Below are 18093 nucleotides of genomic sequence, written 5' to 3'. Positions count from 1 at the left end.
ATCTCTCCAATATGCCAATCTCACTCCTGCCTCAGAGGATCTGCATTCCCTCTATCTGGAATGCTCTTCCCAGATAATCAGTTGGCTCCATTTTTCATTTCAATCAGATCTCTACTTAAAATGGGAAGTCTTTCCGGACTGCCATTTCTGAACTAATTCCTTATCATCTTTGTTCTCTATTCCTTCCTCCCCCATTTTCCGTCATAGCACTTTTCACTACTTGTTGTTGAATTTTATCATTTGGCTGACTTGTTTATTGTCTCCTCCCTGATAACATGAACTCTATGAAGTCAGAGTTTTTATCTTTCTTCACTTTATTTGTGTATATCTGTATCACCCAGACCAGTTCCTGGTAAATGCCAACGGATATAAAATGAATGATTGAATGAACGAATGATAGTGAAAACAAGGTGAAGAACACATCAGAGAAAGGAATAATTTCTAGTTAGGGCCAAGACCAATTACACCCCGCTGTGAACTAAGGGAGCCTCAATTTCCTCATCAATTAAGTGGAAATATTGTATCCACAATTCACAGGCTTGTTTTTGAAATTATATAAAGATTAAATGAGCAAATATAGATGTCTAGCACACAGTAGGTGCTCAGCAAATTCTCCTCAAACATGGAGCCGCCCACAGCCCTTAAAAAAAGTCTAGGTAACAAAAGCTTCTCAGTCTGGGGAGAAAACAGGCAGCCGATGAAGTCCCTCTCTCCAATTTCACTTCTAAGAGAGGAACTCGCTGGCCAGAGCCCAGGACGGTCACTGATGCAGAGGACAAGGAGCCAAACGCTGGCCTCCCACATAGTTTCCAAAAAGCGTGAGCGTGGGGTTGTATAACCTGTCCCTGCGGCACTCGGCACTCGTCTCCACAGACGTGCTTTCACCAAACATTCTTTGAAAGGGATCATGTGAGCTGGGCTGTAAGGTAGCCTAGGGGAGGGAAAAGGAAGAAAGGTAGGGAGCTGGAGAGCCTGGGGGGTGGGTGGGATTAACGAGAGGGTGCCACATTTACTGTGCTCCTACTGTGTGCCAGGCACTGGGCTTGTTCTGATAGCTACCTAGATTTTTGCCATAAATCTGAGAGATCAGGTATTGCCGCTCCCACATTCCAACAGAAGAAAAAGAATAATAATTCATATCGCTAACATTTACATAATGCTGACTGTTTATCAGGCACTGAGATAAGCTCACATTTGGCCCTCAGGGCAGCCCATGACTTGGGTACTATTCTGATCCTCATTTTATTTATTTATTTTTATTTTTTAAAAATATATTTTATTGATTTTTTACAGAGAGGAAGAGAGAGGGACAGAGAGTTAGAAACATTGATGAGAGAGAAACATCGATCAGCTGCCTCCTGCACACCCCCACTGGGGATGTGCCCGCAACCAAGGTACATGCCCTTGACAGAAATCGAACCTGGGACCTCTCAGTCCGCAGGCTGACGCTCTATCCACTGAGCCAAACTGGTTTCAGCCTGATCCTCATTTTATAGAGGAGGAAACTGAAACTCCGAGCAGTGAAGTAACTCCCTCAAGGTCACCCAGCAAGACAGAGTAGAGCCAGGATTCAAATACAAGCAGGGTATTAGACTTGTATGAGGACACTTCCCAGGGGGCTTGTGGGGGTGGATCTGGAATGTGACCCCAGCAGCAGTTGTCCTCACTTGCCCACAGGGGGGCCCAGTGTGAGAGTGACATACGTGACGTCACCAAGTGATCAGAGCCTCTCCCCGGGGACAGTTTGTCCCAGCTTGTGGCTGTTTGTCATTCTGCCTCCGACCTCAAGTTTAAAATTTCATTCATAAGTTTGGAATCACGAACTTGGCTGCTAGAGAAGGGCCCTTGGAGATCAGCTATTCTAGTCCAACCCCCTCATATTACAGATGGAAAAAAAACCAAAAAAAAAACAAACCCTGAGGTCCAAAGAGAGGCACACACATAGCAAGGTCATGGGGCAATTTTCTGTTAGAAGGAGGAGTTGGTTTGAAGTCAATTACAGATAATCTTGTTCTGTAATTAGCAAATATAGCTGAGCCTCTGAATCACTTGAGGAGCTCTTTATTTTTTTATTTTTAAAAATATATTTTATTGATTTTTTTTTACAGAGAGGGAGAGAGATAGAGAGTTAGAAACATCGACGAGAGAGAAACATTGATCAGCTGCCTCCTGCACAACCCCTACTGGGGATGTGCCTGCAACCAAGGTACATGCCCCCCCACCCACCCCCGACCCGAAATCGAACTGGGACCCTTCAGTCCACAGGCTTGTCGCTCCATCCACTGAGCCAAACCAGTTTCAGCTTGGTGAGCTCTTTAGATTTACAGATCTCTGCACTCTGCTTCTGAAGATTCAGACTTAGCTGGAATCTGCTATATGATCTGTTGAGTCCAAGGCCCCTCTTTTGTTGTGTAGTTTGGTATTCTAAGAACCAGCACAGGACTTGCCTACGGTCACATGGCAAGTCAATGTAGTCCTAGCTCAGGCTTTGTGGTCTGAACCCAAAGCTCGTTCTTCTTCTCCAGCTGCCTGGAGTCAAATTCTTAAAATGGACCACGGAGGCTGGCCAAGGGAGTTGCTGCGGTTTTCCCCAGCGCTTGTTTTCCGTGTTGCACCTTAATGAAAACACAGGACGGTGCCCATTGCGAGGGCTAGGAATGGTGAGCATTTCAGAGCTGGCATCCTTCACGGAAAAGGAAACTGCAGTGGGCTGTCCTGCTGGCCATTGGGGGTTTCCCAGAAACAAAATTCCAGGCTCTGAGGATACCAGCACCAGCTCTCCAGCCTGCCTCAACTCTGGGCATTTTCCATTTCAGAAGAGTGGGCGGGGAGAGCCTCCCTCTGTGGGAGGAGAGGGGGTGGACAGGGTCCAGCTGTGACGTCAGGCGACACACCTCAGGAAGAGCCGCACGTCCCAGCACCTGGCAGGAAGACGGAGCTGCTTTCAGGAACTAAGCTAAACCTCAAGACTTTTCCTGAGCCTCTCCTCCCATCACCCCCACTCCTTTACCCAGAGATACCGAGTGAGGGCCTCACTGGTCCTTTTCCACTCCTCACTACTCCACCACTCATTCAGTTAGCTAGCTTTCTTTCTCTCTCTCTCTCCCTCCCTCCCTCTTTCTTTCTTTCTCTCTCTCTCTCTCTCTCTCTCTCTCTCTCTCTCTCTCTCTCTCTTTCTCTCTCTCTCTTTCTCTTTCTCTCTCTCTTCCTCTCTTTCTTTCTTTCTTTCTCCCTCTCTCCCTCCCTTTCTTTTTCTTTCTTTCTTTCTTTCTTTCTTTCTTTCTTTCTTTCTTTCTTTCTTTCTTTCTTTCTTTCTTTCTTTCTTCCTCCCCCCCTCTCTCTTTCTTTCTCCCTCCCTTTCTCCCTCCCTTCCTTCTTTTCTCCCTCCCTCCCTCCCTCCCTCCCTCCCTCCCTCCCTCCCTTTCTTTCTTTCTTTCTTTCTTTCTTTCTTTCTTTCTTTCTTTCTTTCTTTCTTTCTTCCCTTTTCTTCTGGAAACATATCTTGGTGTTTGGAGTCAGATGTCATGGAGTTTGAACCCTAACTCAGCTTCCTAAGAGCTTCTAATCTAGGTAGAGTCACCCCCTTTCTGAGCCTCAGTTTTTACTTTTCTAAAGTAAGATAATATCTATCTTCTTGGATTGTGAGGATGAAACAAGATCATGTAGGTGCTTAAAAAGATGTTTTCTCAGAAACACTAGGTCCTGTAATTAGGGGCGAGAAGGATTTGACTATATGCAGGGTGTGCAAAAGTGGGTTTACAGTTGTGAGTACACTAAACACAGTTTATTCTTTGTGGTTTTATTTATTACTCTTATTAACCTAGTTTTGCCCCACCCCTTAATTTCTAGTGAAATAATTTTACTTGATGCATAAAAGTATATGTGTTTCTGTCACATAGGAGTGGGCGGCATTAGGATCCTGGTTTCTAAGATAAGATTCTTGGGAAATGAATTAGAAAGGGAGCAAGATATAGCCTGGAGAGCAGACCATTATGGTTGCTGGGAAGCTATAAAGGATGGGAGGATCTTATTCAAATGAGTGTACATTTAACAGAGGTCAAGGATGAAGAGCATGATGTAAGCAGTGACGCTGGCATCTCTTTCCACAGCGAAGACTCACCCCCAGATGGAGGCAGCCGGATGAATTTGGCAATTCTGACTGTAGCAACATACTGTGGCTCCTCTGTTCTCTCTCTCTGGATTTCCAGTTCAGTCACCCTTTTCCCTGAAGAGGAAAAGCAGGGTCTAGGTCATGGGCACTGCTCCATGTTCCATGAAGCTGGCCAGGTTTATGTCCCGTTCTGACAAGCCTGCACACTCACGGGTGTTCAGGGTGATGTGGACCTAGTTAAACCATTCCGGATGGTGGTCCAGTGTCTCGGCCTGCAGGGCCACTCCTGTTATGAAGCCAAAAGCCCTTCTGAAGGTTTTGAAATGGAACCGCTTGAAGATGACATTCGGCTTTCTGCCCTCAGGAGAGGGCAGCTGGCCCCTCTCCTCAGCCCGTGTGCTTTGCAAGCCAACAAGGTGAGCAGCAGGTGGCGATAGAGAGGGTGAGCGCAGCGACAGGTGCGCCCACCGCTGTATTTTTATTGAACTGAACTGAGGCACTTAAGAGGTTGATTGAGCTGGAAAGTCCCTCAGAAATCTCCGGGCCTTCATAACTTCCAAACTGGAGTCTAAGTGAACTGTTTACAGTAGTTCCAAACGATAAGGGAAATCACATACTTTCTCATGATAAAGTCTCAGGTTTCTTTACTTTTGTCTGGACTTGTATAACCCAAGGTGATAATATGGTTATCACATGCTGTTCAGAAGTTCTGATTGGTAGTTACATGAGTCTTTGGTACTTTTTTCTAAATGGGAAAATAATTAGCAGAGGGTAGATGTAGTGTTGGAAAACATTACTGTCTAACTCCCCATTCCATAAGCAGGGAAGCTAAGGTTAAAGAGGGAAGTGGCTTGCTAGTCCTGCAGCTCGCACCGCTGGTTGGAAAACCCAGGGTGCCTTCCTGGAACCAGTTACTGCCCTTCTTTTCACGGGGGAGGGGCTATTATCCATGAAGTTGAGGGGTTTTGTTCTGCTGGTGCAGGAATAAAGTGACTCATCAGCTTGCTGTTGCCCTTTCTCTGTTCTTGACTCATTCAGCAAATATTTACAGACTGTCCACAGTATTTGGGCTCAGAAGAGAAGCCTGAGAGAAAACAGTCATGGCGGCAAGCAGTCAGGATCGGCTCCCAGGACCTTCAGGATTTCTGAACATCTTGGTTTTTTTTTTTTGTTTTGTTTTCTTTTGTGTGTGTGTGTGTGTGTGTGTTTTCTCATTATAAATACGAATACGGATACAAGATAAAATTCCCACTATTCAGCCTTCTAATGAAGCTTTGTCTGAGGGCAGGGGCTCTCTTGCTGTATGAATCCAAACGTCACTGGAACTAAGTAGGTATCAAATCAACGCTGTGGTGCTGGCAACTCCTGAATTCGAATCCCCAGGGCCACTCGCTCACGTCCCTGACACAGACAGCAGCATGTTGTTCTCCTCACTGACCCTCAGGTCACTCATCTGTGGGATGCGAACCATGGCAAAATCGTCGGCGGGAGAGGTCGCAGATTCAGTACAAATATCCCAGACTTTAAGGGGAAGAAAATGCTGGAAATCGTTGCTAAAGAGAGTCAACATTTCCTCGCCCTTGACTACCCCTCTTTCTTCTCCCGCCTAGTTGCTCTCTTTTTCTTCAAAATCCCCCTCTAGAGGGCACGCAAGCTCCACGATTCTCTGGCCTCACTTCCGACCGCCCGCACGCTTCACTGCTTCGCTTTACGCATGCGCACGCCCTCGCTGCCCGCACCCACCGCGCCTGCGCAGCCGCAGCCCCGCCCCTCCGCCGCTGTCCCCGGAAACGCTTCCTTCCTACGCAGCCGCCGCCGCAGCCCGGGTCGCAGGAGTTTTGCCTCTCTAGGCTGGTGGGGCCTCTCCTCCATGGTCCTGTCTGTCAGGAGTGTTTCGGGGGCCGGCCGGTGAGGCACGCTGGGCCGCGCTCGGACCTTTGGATCCTCGAGTCGGTCACCGGTGAGTGAACCCCGAGGGGGCTGGAATACGGGAGGGGCCCGGGCAGCCGGACGGGCAGGGTCCCCCTCACTCTGGGAATGGGTCTGTCCGTGCCCCCCCCCCCCACTCCCGGAATGGGCTCGCCTCCTCCGTCCCAGCCCCTCCTCCCGGGCTGGGTGGCGTTGCCATGGTAACGGCCGGCTGGCTGAGGCTCGGCGTGTGTCCCGGCAGGTGCCGGGGCGTCCTGGAGCCCATGGCGAGGCCGCTCTGACTCGGACCCCCGGCGGAGGCCGGCCCCCGCGGGCAGGCATGGCAGGCCAGTTCCGCAGCTACGTGTGGGACCCGGTGCTGATCCTGTCGCAGATCGTCCTCATGCAGAACGTCTACTACGGCTCCCTGGGCCTGTGGCTGGCGCTGGTGGACTGGCTGTTGCGCGGCAGCCCCTCGCTGGACCAGATGTTCGACGCCGAGGTAGGGTCCGCAGACGAACGCGTGTGGGTGCCTCGGCCTCACGGAGTGAGCTTTGTGGTCCGACACCACCGGGCTGGAGACCTGCCTGGGCCACCTTCCAGCTTGGAGGCCCCTGGCAGGGTCTCTCCTTACTGAGCCTTTGCTGCCCCATCTGTAAAATGGAATGGCGAGTGGCTGACAGCAGAGGCTGACTTAGTACAAAGGAAAGGGACTGGGTGTTATAACAAACAGGCCAGCGTCCTAGGCAACCTGATGCACCTCCTTTCCGACACTCTTGACTTCATTTCTCTGAGCCCCAAAATTCTCAGATGCCAAACTGGGGAGTGGGGACGGGTAGCAGTATTCAAGGAGATGTAATGGAAACTGCCTGGACTTGGAAGTCAGGCCTCCGTTTAAGTTGTATTTACTAACTGTGTGACCTGGGGCAAGTATCATCGTATTTCTCAACCTCAGTTTTTCTGTTCGCAAAGTGATGAGACCAGTAGCAGAGAGGCCGTGAACTGCGGTACAAAGAGCCTGCATTTTTTATTCAAAAACTAGGTATTCAATCTCGGCCCAAACATACTAGCTCTGGGACTTTGGGGCAAGTTGTGTCACCTTTCTGAGCCTGTTTCCTTTTCTGGAAACCGGACAGAATAATTCTCAGCAAAATATTATGAGGCCCAAAGGGGCCTAGGATTGTGGAAGAACTTTATGAAGTGCAATGGGGCCCTAGGAGATATTTGCATGGGAAAGGCAGCTGTGGTGTGTCGTAATGAGCCCTGTTCTCGGAGCCCTGAGATCTGGGACAGATTTCCTACTCCTGTTGCTTATTCTCTATGTAGCCCTTGAGTAAGTTTTATTCAAAAAGAGGTAAGAATAACAACAACAAAAATAATGGCTTTGTGAGGTTGTTGTGTGGATAATATGAGATTATGGATTTCAAAGGCCTTTGTAGGCTGAAAGAGTTGTGCAGGTGTTTGGTCATCAGTAGTGTTTGACACTGTGGTGGAGGTTACACCCCTACAGGTGCCTAACTAGTCCCCTCTTAGGAGCCTCGGTCCTCCGGAGAAGGGCATGTGGGAATCGGAGGCTTTGTTGAAGACCTTCTCATGCACACACAACCTGAATTCTAGACCAGGGGTGGGCAAACCTTTTTTTAAAGGATGAACTAGTAAAGGTTTTAAGTCACTACCCAACTCTGCCATTGTCGCTCAAAAGCTGCCTTACTAACTGTGTGACCTGGGGCAAGTATCATCGTATTTCTCAACCTCAGTTTTTCTGTTCGCAAAGTGATGAGACCAGTAGCAGAGAGGCCGTGAACTACCCAAGTCTGTGAATAAGTGTGTAAGTGAATAAGTGAATAAGTGTGGCTGTGTTTCAGTAAAACTATTTACCAAAAGAGGTGCCTGGCCCTGGGGCCATAGTTCGCTGAACCCTGTTCTAGACCTTGCTCTTGCTGTTTACTTACTATATCACTTTAGGCAAGTTACTTAACTTCTCTGAGCTTTTATTTCTCCTTTGTAAGATGAGTTAATGACACCTTCCTGGCTGCTGTGAGGGTTCAAATGAGATGCCATGATGGATGCTTGTGAGAGCACCTTGTGGAAAGGCTGCCATACAGATTAAGGTGCATATTGTCTTCTGTGCTCTGGGAAGAGTTCCTTAGGATGAGGTACTGGAGCCTGGGGCTCTACCAAGTCACTTGCTTAGCCTGTTTCCATTTGTGATTCCCCCTCAGATCCTGGGCTTCTCCACCCCTTCAGGCCGGCTCTCCATGATGTCCTTCATCCTCAACGCCCTCACCTGGTGAGTATCACCAGTTTTGCTGTCCAGCTTTTGGGGTCTTAGCACTGGAACTAACTTCCTACACGTGGACATGAGACACGTTGGCATTTGTTCCTGGGGAGTGGGCTAGAGTGGGTGGCAGGGGCCAATTCTGGGACTGGCTCCATCACAGGGCTCCTTTCATCGCTGTTTGGACTTAGCTGGAAAGTTCTATGTCACTCTGTGCATGCTGCCTGTGGGACACCTTCTGTCTCAGATCACTTCCTTGATGTGGAATGAGGTGAGGAAAGGAGCAGATTGGGAGTCAGGAGAACTGGGTTCTATTCTTGGTCCCTGTGACACTGACCGTGTTGCTTCCCTCCTCTCTGGGCTTCGGGCTCCTCATTGTTCACGGAGGGGTTTCCCTGGTAAGGTCTAATGTCACCCTGACCACTGCCTTCCTCTTGAGAGGCAGGTTAACATAGCGATTAAGATCTCAGGCTCTGGAAGCAGACTCACCTGGCACTGAACCTCAGCTTTCCCACTAGTCTAGAGACTATAGACAAGTTAATCTGTCTAAGCCTCAGTTTTGTCTTTAGGAAAGTTAGGCTAATAATATTACTCATTTCATAGTTATAAGGATTAAATGAGCTAATTCATGGAAGTACTTAGAACAGTACCTTGCATATTACTGCTCTTGATCTGGAGATTGGAAACTGGTGGGTTGACTCCAATTTGGCTTCCAGATAGGTTGTTTGGCTTACACAGTTGTCAGTACATACATGGTGTTTAGAACATTTTCCCATTTAGTGAAAAGGATATATTAAAAAATCCAGATTTCTGGCTTCTCTTGAAAAATGAGAGGATTGATTCTAAGCCACACTTCTAGCGTGCTGATGTACCCATGCTCTAAGTAGCACTTGTTCCCACTTTAGATGGAGTATGTATGCTTCAGGGTATTGCAGTGCTCACCAATTCCTGGGACTCCCCTGAGTGACAGTTGCCATTTGTCATCAGCCTCGTCTTTTGCTGTTCTTCTACCCAGCCTGACTCACTCTCAGCATTACCTGCCAGGTCCCTCTAGCATTTAATCATGTAATCCTTGCTTCACACTTACCTCGCTTGCTTCTGATCTCTATGCTGTCATCCTAATTGTCCCCACTCCCCAAATAACCTAACGAAGGCCAGGACAACCCAGTGACAACTCACTGCTGTCCTCTCCCCACAGTGCCCTGGGCTTGCTGTACTTCATCCGGCGAGGGAAGCAGTGTCTGGATTTCACTGTCACTGTCCATTTCTTTCACCTCCTGGGCTGCTGGTTCTACAGCTCCCGTTTCCCCTCGGCGCTGACCTGGTGGCTGGTCCAAGCCGTGTGCATTGCGCTCATGGCTGTCATCGGGGAGTACCTGTGCATGCGGACGGAGCTCAAGGAGATCCCCCTCAACTCAGCCCCTAAATCCAATGTCTAGAAATGGGTTCTTTGGACACCCCGCTGGGCAGTTGGCCCCCCAACGCATTGGGCTGCTCAGACCCTCCAGATGAGGTCCAGCCCAGGTCTGAGAGGAACCCTGGAAATGTGAAGTCTTTTGGTGTGGGAGAGATAGCAAGGCCCTGTCGAGAAGGCAGGGAGCAGCCAGGATCAGAGCTGCAAGATTGGCCTCCGTCTGCTGAAGCCTTGGTATCTGGGAGGTCAGCAAAGGGATCTGACCTTGGGATCCGGGAGGTCAGCAAGGGGACCTCTTTCAGGGTAATAACAGAATTGGAACCATGTCACTCTTGAGCCATCATACCTGTCACCAGCCTGTTATTTAAAAAAAAAAAAAAAAAAAAAAAAATCAAGGATATCTGATTGGAGAATACCACTCTTCTAGTCATCTGTCTTGTCTCCTTGGGACAGTGTTATCTTGGTCATGTTGTTGCAGCTGTTCTGTTTGGAGAAACGCTTGATGTCTGGATTCATAACCCCAGAAAAAGATGTAGGTTCAAAATATTAGGCTGCTATCAGGGAGAGGACAGCAGATGGAGGCAATCAAACACAAGGAAAACGCACAACCTGTGTTCTGTTGTGCACATCTGTGTGCACCCATGAACTTATGACTAACTTTCAGTTTTCTCTGTTGGGTACCCCCCTGCTGCCAGCTTCCAACATAGCAGGCTCTAGGCCCCAGAGAAGAGTCCCGGCATCGCTCTCAACCTAACCCTGACTTATTTGGAATTCTCAGTGAGAGGGGCATGATGGGTGCCCAGAGATGGGAGGCCCAACCTTCCAGCTTGACCTGTGCTGACAGGGCTGAGGGAGATAGGAATTTGCTGTTAAGATTTTTCTTGGGAGTGGAGTGTCCTCTGTGAGGGGCTGCAGCTCTCCTTCCTATGTACGTAATACCTTTTTCCCCCACAGTTCTGCCTGTATTTGGTAATGCCATGGTTGGGACTGTGAGAGAGCAGCACAGCCAGGCAAGGGAGCTGTATGGAAAGAATTACCAGTTCACCTTCTCCTGGACCCAGATTGTTCCTCCATTTGGTTAAAATACTAAGTGCAGGGAACTCCTATGTCCTACCCCCTCCACTTCAGGCTCCTCTGCTACACCTTAGGTGAACTGCCAGGACTCCCAGGACTCCTTTCTCATTTGCTGGTGATTTCTGAACATGTCCAGGAACACTGGTCTAGACCCACTTCTGCATTGAAACCATTGGTGTTCCTCTTTAGATCCTCTCAAGTCTGCCCAAGAGAGCTGTCAGTTTTCAGATTTTAGTGTTAGGGCTACAAAGGTGAGTTTGCATCCCCCAGGAAGCCTTTCTAGCGTCCTGGCCCAGCCCTCCAGAGGAGGGCATTGAGGCAGACAAGATGAATGTTTAAGAGAGAATGTGCCTGGGCAGAGGCTGGGAGAGTGCAAGAGTGAGCACCTCCCTAACTTAGCCAGGGTGCTCTGGCTAAGCTGGGAGGAAGCAGTCTGGCAATAGGATTCTAATCCTGGCTGCCCGGTCCAGGAGGCACAGCCCGCTGAGATGGCTTCCCGAGTTGGTGGGTTCCCTTCCAGACACACAGACTCTAAAGGCAAGTGACGAACTTTCAGAAAGGTATCAGCACATTCATGTGGCTGGCATCTCCTTTGGTCAGCTGTGGTGGTCTCTCCCGCTGTGATGGCACACCCCTATGGGGTTCTCTTCGAGAGCTTGTGCCGTTCTGCATATTTCCTGTGATGGGAAATCTCTGCCCCTTGAGTGTTAATTTGATTTTTGGATAAGATATGTGACCTCAATGAGATTTATTTTTCCAGAGAGAATTGGGCAATGGCAGTGATGTCATTTTAGTAATAAAAAAGTCTATTGAGTGCTTAATAGATGTACAACAGTGGGCTAAGTGTTTTACATCTTCCTGCTCACTTAGTCTTCAAGGCGACTTCCTGAAATAGGAAATATCTTCTGTATTTTACAGATAGGAAACTGTAAGGAATTTGCCAAAGGTTACAGGTTAGGAGCTGGCAGAGCCAGGATTTGGGCTCCAGTAGTGACATGAATAAATTCATTCTGAAGACTTTAATAGTTAAAGGCTGTATAAATTCTTATTGGTTAAATAATCTATCACCTTATAATCATACCTCCATACCCTACTATACTGTTTTCTGTTTTGTTTTTAAATATATTTTTATTGATTTCAGAGAGGAAGGGAGGAGAGAGAGATAGAAATTGATAGGCTACCTCCTACACACCCCACACGGGATCGAGCCCAAAACCCAATCATGTGCCCTGACCTGGAATCAAACTATGACCTCCTGGTTCATAGGTTGACACTTAACCACTGAGCAACACCAGCCGGGACCTATTGTACTGTTTTATTTTTTTTATTTTTATTTTTATTTATTTTTTAAATATATTTTATTGATTTTTCACAGAGAGGAAGGGAGAGAGATAGAGAGCTAGAAACGTAGATAAGAGAGAAACATCGACCAGCCGCCTCTTGCACACCCCCCACTGGGGATGTGCCCGCAAGCAATGTACATGTCCTTGATCGGAATCGAACCCGGGACCCTTCAGTCCGCAGACCGACGCTCTACCACTGAGCCAAACCGGCTTCGGCTATTGTACTGTTTTAAATACTAAGAATGTATAGTGCTTTGTAAATCTTTCTAGCTTTCTAAGAAAAACTGATATACATTAAAAAAAAAGGAAAAAGAAAAACATATACATTAAATACGGCCACAGATTTCCAAGTAAACAGAGGAATGTAGGAAATGTTTTTCTTTCCAAGGATAAAGGAAAGTTGTATCCACCCCACCACTGAGTTGGTGTATCTCTTGACTTTCTAGGGTCTGAAGTCTGGACCTTCTTTTATCCTACCCACTACCTAAACTCGGGCTATTTGGAGAGAAGTGGAGACTAATGAGTGGCAGGTGCTCAGAATAGTTTATAACCCACGAGAAGGATGGGAAAGGAGGAAGAGATGGTGCCTCCGAGGCTGCCTGTAACTTCTAGTTCTAGGCACCTGTCCAGATCCGAGCCCAGTGGGCCAGGTGGCAGTCAGTAGGCAGCAGCGGTGGGTGGGAAGCTCCAGGTCCCCAGGAGTCCTCTGGAGTGTGTTGCTCCAATAGGCGCCCTGGAAGCAGTTTCTTAGACCTTAGACTTTCCTCAGTGACTCTCAGCTCAGGCAGCTTCCCCTGGCAGGCACAGAAGGCAGGCAGTGTGCAGTGAGGAACTCCTGCCCAGCCACCACAGAGCCTCCGGAGCTGGGGGGCAGATTCAAGGCACGAGAGCGGCTTCTCTGTGGAGAGGGACTTAAAAGCCACTGTGGTGCTTGAGGTTTTCTGTAGGAAATTAGGGAAGGGTGGTGCAAACAGCATTGAGATGAGGGGGTAGATGGAGATGAGGGTTTCAGTCCCTGCCCTGGGCAAGTCAAAATTCTAGGGGTCTAGTGGAAGACTTTAGAGAGCTTAATGCATTGCAGAGTTAAATTATTAGCTGTGAGACTGGATAAGCCACTTAACCTTTCCCTACCTTGGTTTCTTCATTTGTCAGCCAAGGATAATAATAGTACTTCCCTGGTGGTTGTGAGGATTCACCGAGTCTCGTGCAAAACACTCAGCACTGGGCCTGGAGCTTATAGGAAGTGGTCCATAAGTCCTTTATAGTTTTGCCCCTCCCTGTCTCTCCCCCCACCCCCCCGAGTTGTGCAGAGAACACACCTTTCTTCTGAGCCAGCGAGTATTGAGCTCCTATGTGCCGTGCACTGCAGTGACATGTACTCTCACTTAATGAAAGAGAGAGGCACCATATATTTTCCTGATTTTACAGACAAATTGAAGATAAGAAGGAAATTGAGAGTAACAGCTAGGCCTGTCTGCTTCTATAGCTTCATATTTTCATGTTCCAGTTAACATTTGAGTGGTACATGATTCAGCTAGGGGGCGGGAAGTCTCAGGAATCCAGATGCCACCTTAGGAAAAGGTTGTGAATGTGAACGTAGGATTTGCTTTTTAACAAGGTGCCGGTTCCTTTAGTGGGCAGTGCGGCAGCTGCTCATTAAATGAGAAACGGGGCCAGTACTGGCCTTGGGGCTTTCTTATGGTGCAAGGCCAGGGAGAAGGCATGGAAAAAAGGCCAAACATTTGTTCAATACCCCTCAAGCTGGCCTTGACTACATCAAGCCTGATTTGCTCAAAAGCCCTCTGGAATGGATATTAGTATTCCTATTTAATAGACAGGTGAAATAGCCTCAGAGAGGTCATGTGACTTGTTAAAAAGTCACCCAAAACTTTAATCCCCCTCCTTTTCTAGTAACTCTTAGGGAGCCATTTCTGGGGTGGCTTCTGATCCCAAATCAGGATCTGAGCCCAGAAGAGAAGCCTCAGATTGAAGTGGTTAAATAAGGGGATGGTGGGGTGGGGCAACCCCCCAATTATGGGATTGTGGCAGGGCAGGCTGCCTGAGGACCACGTGATACTGCAGGTGGAAAAGGTGCACCTGCTAGGAGTCACACAGAGGCCTGTATCCTTCATCACCTGGGTGCCCTGGGCACCTCAGAGCCCAGCCTGGGCTCACTGGCTCCTGTCTACTTCATGGCATTCCCTGTGGGCAGCTCTGGCTCCCTTGGGGCAAAGCCAAAGCTGCCAATCTTTTCAGGCCCCCAGTTGGGGTTCCCTGGTTAGGCTCCCACAAAGGATAGTTCAGGTCCCATCCTTGCCCTCCCCCTGTTTTTGGTTGGGAGCACACTGTCCTGACCAGTGGCCTGGTGAGAACACAAGACAGAAGTTTACAGACAGGAAAGTGTTCGGGAGGAAAGATGGAGTAGAAGGTTATTTTCGAAGATTGATGACGTCCAGCAAGGGAACCAAAATGGAGACTCAGGAATTAGGCTGGATTGCAAGCTGAGTGGGAAGACAACTCCAATTGAGGTTACTGGGGAGTGCTTGCACAGAATTTGTGGGGGCTGAGTAGGGAGTGGGGGATGCATGGTAGATAGGGGAGCGCTGTGGCAGGAAGACAGCCTGCCGCCTTCACCAGGCAGAGCCCTGCAGAGCAGAGCAGCCAGTGCAGGGTGCCCAGGCTGTCCCACTGTCCCCAGAGAAATGCGTTCCATTTCCCGCTGGTTGCTCAGTCATGGTGCTAAACACCAGTGGGGTGAAGGATTATGAGTGGGAAGGTTCAAGGGGAGCCCCCTCATTCTTTTGCCTCTCTCCCAATCTGGGGAGCCCTCTCCATAACTGTCCTGGCTCCTGAGGGTGGGGCGGGGAGTGGGTCAGGGATGGCTCTGCTGCTTTCCTTGAGGCATCTGTTCAGCGCATCCTGCCTCTAGGGGAAGGAATAGGGAGGATTGTAGTCTTAGAGAAAGCCTGGGCCTTCCTCTCCCCAACTGCATGTTTAGGGCCCTATAGCTTCTACTGACAGAGGTGACTCCCACTGGATGGATTGACCAGGGCTTGGATAATGTATGGTGCCAGGTCATATGGGAGCTGTAGGAACATGGTGCCAGGTTCCCGCCTGACTCAGTGCTTTTCGTGGTCTGTGACTCAGGTGGGGGCCAGCGACACCCATTTATTGACACCAGCACTGTGATAATCAGGGTGCAAGCAGGTGTGTGACGGCTGTTTCCTTTCTTCTGAAAAGGGAATGGGGAGCAGCTAGGAGACTGAGATCAGAAATCTTGCTCCACCTCTCCTAGCGGCGAGAGCCTGGGCAAGTACTTGCCTTCTCAGCACCGTGGTTTCCTTCTCTCCTGGGCTTGCAAGAGCCATTGTGAGGCATCCAGCACCCAGGGAACACCCGAAAGCACTCAAGAAATTTTCCCTTTCTATGACTTCATAGAGTACTGTCGCACAGTTCGGTGAGGTGGGGAGGGTGCAGTTCTCTGGCTTATTTGTTCCTGGCTCTAGACTGACCTTAGAGTCCTGGGAAGGGGGTGGAAGAAGCTTGAGAATGATACACACTCTCCCCTCACCTCTGCGGAGGGCCTCTTGCCTCCAGCCTTTCCAGCCCCAGGCAAATAGGCAGAGCTAGCAAAGTATTCTTCAGTGCCATATGGGAAATTTTATTTGTATACTCTTGTATTTTCCCATCCAACCCACCCATTCAAGATGATTGTACGATTTCCATCCTCTGCTCCCATCTGAGGTCTACACAACCTGCGAGCAAGATATCTGTGTTAGAGTTAAGAAGGCCTCTAGGAGGCACTGCTGTGCAGGGAGAGGGCTTAGAGACGGGACACTGCAACGTTTGACAGGTTGGAGATAAGGGTTTTGTGAAGGGAAAGCTTCCTTTTCCACTGGACTCCCAAGCCCACCACCCCCTTCCTTTCTTGGGACCTGATTCTCTCTTGGAGGGGCTGGAGTCTTTTCTTTTTCATGCTAAGGAACTTTTTCAGAGTACATCTTTTTTGAAACATGAATTAATAAAACAAATGGAGAGTTCATTTGGTCTGTGTGGCAGAGCCCTACTTGACCACATCACCTCCCCCCACATTTAGGAATTCCTAAAGTGCTTACTCACTTCTGTGAGACTTCTGTGAGACTCCGAGTCATAGCAGTTGTGGCCCCTCCCGAGGCCTCCAGGCAGTGGGAAGGCCTACCTCAGAACTCACCCTCCCAGGAGGTGCCTCTCCTTCCCTTGGGTCCTGAGAGGCTCCAGCCTAGGCTGGTGTGTGGTCTTGGTCAATGGTTTGCCCCTCCCTGAGCTTCCCTTTCTAGTCATAAAGGTGGGGCCTCCCAGCACTGCCCGCAACAGCCCCAAGACTGTATTCTAAGGCCTCTGTTTCTGGGGCCCAGCTCCGGGCCTGGCTTGAGGCCTGCATCTCACCCTGTCCTGGCAGTGACGTCATCATACCCTGTATGGATGGTGCATCGGCAGCTCAAGTGATGCAGAGCAGAATCGGGTACAGCAGCGCTTGACTAAGCGCATGGTGGATGGTCTGCACATCACCCGGGGTCCTGGGAGGTGGATTCGCCTGGGCAGCCCCTCAAACCAGTTCCACTGGTCAGCTACCTCCAGCTGCTCCTTGTCCCCTTGGTGGGGCTTCAGGAAGATGACTCCAGGGTCTCCAGTGGGTAGTTGCCTCCCCCAGGCTCCAGGGCAAGTGATCAAGCCATGACCCCCTGATGTCTTTGGGATCTCAGTCTCCATCTGTTCTTCTCCTCCCTCTGGTACTGCTGCACGTGACTGCTGGACCTTTTTCTTCTCCAGCACCCTCACCTTGGACTTCAACTCCTTAGGCTTCCCTAAGTTCTTGGGCTTCAGTTTCTTCTTGGAGCACTTAGCCTCTTGGAGTCCTTCATTATGCTGGCCCATTTTAGTGCGCACAGTGTTGTTCCTGGCAAGGAGAGGAACAGCAGTCAGCAGAGCAGGACTGAGGCCTGGTCCTCTTGCCTGCCCCCGAGGCAGCTGCTGTGCAGCCAGCTCAGGGGAGCCTGTGAAGAAAGCTAGGGCGGGCCTGGAAAGGAACTTCTCTACCACCTGGGGGCAGGGGATGTGGAACCTATTGGCAGCAGGGATGTGAGAGGTTGGGAAGGCAAAAGGCAAGGACTAACAGGGCGCCTGGGAATATTGACGGTCTGCCTCAGCCACTAGGTTAGGCTTCTGCTTGTCTGGATTTCACTTGATGGGGTGAACTAGTCCAATGTTTTGTTTTCAGATCATGTTCCAAGAAACCCGAGGGTTCTGAGGAATTCCTCCCGTAGCCCCCAGTGGCAGGGTGAAGGCAGGAGACCTTCCCTCACAACAACACAATTGGGGCTTGGGGACAGATTTTGAAGAGAGGTTCTGCTGCTTTAAAAGGGTTGGAAAGCAATAGGGCTAGATCAGGGGTCCTCAAACTTTTTAAAGTGGGGGCCAGATCACGGTCCCTCAGAGAGCTGGAGGGCCGGGCTATATAAACTACTAATTTCTACTGTAACACCTTGGCTGCGCTCACTGCCCAAAAAACCTGGCGGGCCGGATCAGACTCCTCTGCGGGCCGCATGTGGCCCGCGGGCCGTAGTTTGAAGACCCCTGGGCTAGATGATCCTGACCCCCCAGCTCAGTGTTTCCTGATTACCTGCATCTAGAAAGGCAACAGAGAGAGGAGCCCAGAGAGGTGGAGTTATCCAGAGGTATTAAATGCTGGCAGGGGTGTGTCTGTCATAGATTGGGTCCCCTGCAAAGTGGCAGCACAGTCCTGAGTGTGTGAGGAGGGGCGAGGCCTTGGGCTCAAGATAAAGACAATGCTGATGACGATAATGGCCAGTGTTGGTTGAGTGCCCACTATGTGTGAGGCACTCACAGTGGGGGGCAGTGAAGCAGCAGAGTGGCTTGGAGAGCACAGGCTTTTGGGGAACAAGCTGGGAGCAAATTCGCTTCTGCC

The 18093-nt window shown here is 49.5% G+C and overlaps 2 protein-coding genes and 1 pseudogene across 7 annotated transcripts in view; 1 reads left to right on the top strand and 2 right to left on the bottom strand.

Annotated features, from left to right (window-relative positions):
• Positions 1–3588: 3588 nt before the first annotated feature.
• On the bottom strand, positions 3589–5983 carry LOC311625131 (pterin-4-alpha-carbinolamine dehydratase 2-like; annotated as a pseudogene). The gene is made up of 2 exons: positions 5824–5983; positions 3589–4610 (listed from the first exon to the last, which is right to left on the bottom strand). The product of its transcript is annotated as a pterin-4-alpha-carbinolamine dehydratase 2-like (transcript).
• SYS1 (SYS1 golgi trafficking protein) overlaps positions 5188–18093 on the top strand; it is a 26723-nt gene continuing 13817 nt past the window's right edge. The window contains exons 1-5 of one of the 5 annotated variants that reach the window (XM_084888766.1): positions 5188–5440; positions 5556–6071; positions 6282–6521; positions 8242–8309; positions 9496–11619. In XM_084888766.1, the coding sequence (XP_084744892.1) occupies positions 6360–6521; positions 8242–8309; positions 9496–9736 (471 nt within the window). In that variant the 5' untranslated portion in view covers positions 5188–5440; positions 5556–6071; positions 6282–6359 and the 3' untranslated portion in view covers positions 9737–11619. Of the gene's footprint in view, positions 5441–5527; positions 6072–6281; positions 6522–8241; positions 8310–9495; positions 11620–17385; positions 17553–18093 lie in introns of those variants that run through there. The other 4 variants (XM_084888770.1, XM_084888767.1, XM_084888768.1 and 1 more) reach the window with 4 other exon arrangements.
• Positions 16092–18093, bottom strand: part of TP53TG5 (TP53 target 5) — a 13137-nt gene continuing 11135 nt past the window's right edge. The window contains exon 4 of the mRNA XM_084888754.1: positions 16092–17064. Within this exon, the coding sequence (XP_084744880.1) occupies positions 16575–17064 (490 nt within the window). The 3' untranslated portion in view covers positions 16092–16574. The remainder of the gene's footprint in view (positions 17065–18093) is intronic.

Source organism: Pipistrellus hanaki, assembly GCF_964339955.1.
Source record: "Pipistrellus hanaki genome assembly, chromosome: 6".
NCBI classification, from domain to species: Eukaryota; Metazoa; Chordata; class Mammalia; order Chiroptera; family Vespertilionidae; genus Pipistrellus; species Pipistrellus hanaki.
Note: the sequence above shows the minus strand (reverse complement) of the source record. Positions and strands in the feature narration are given on the sequence as shown.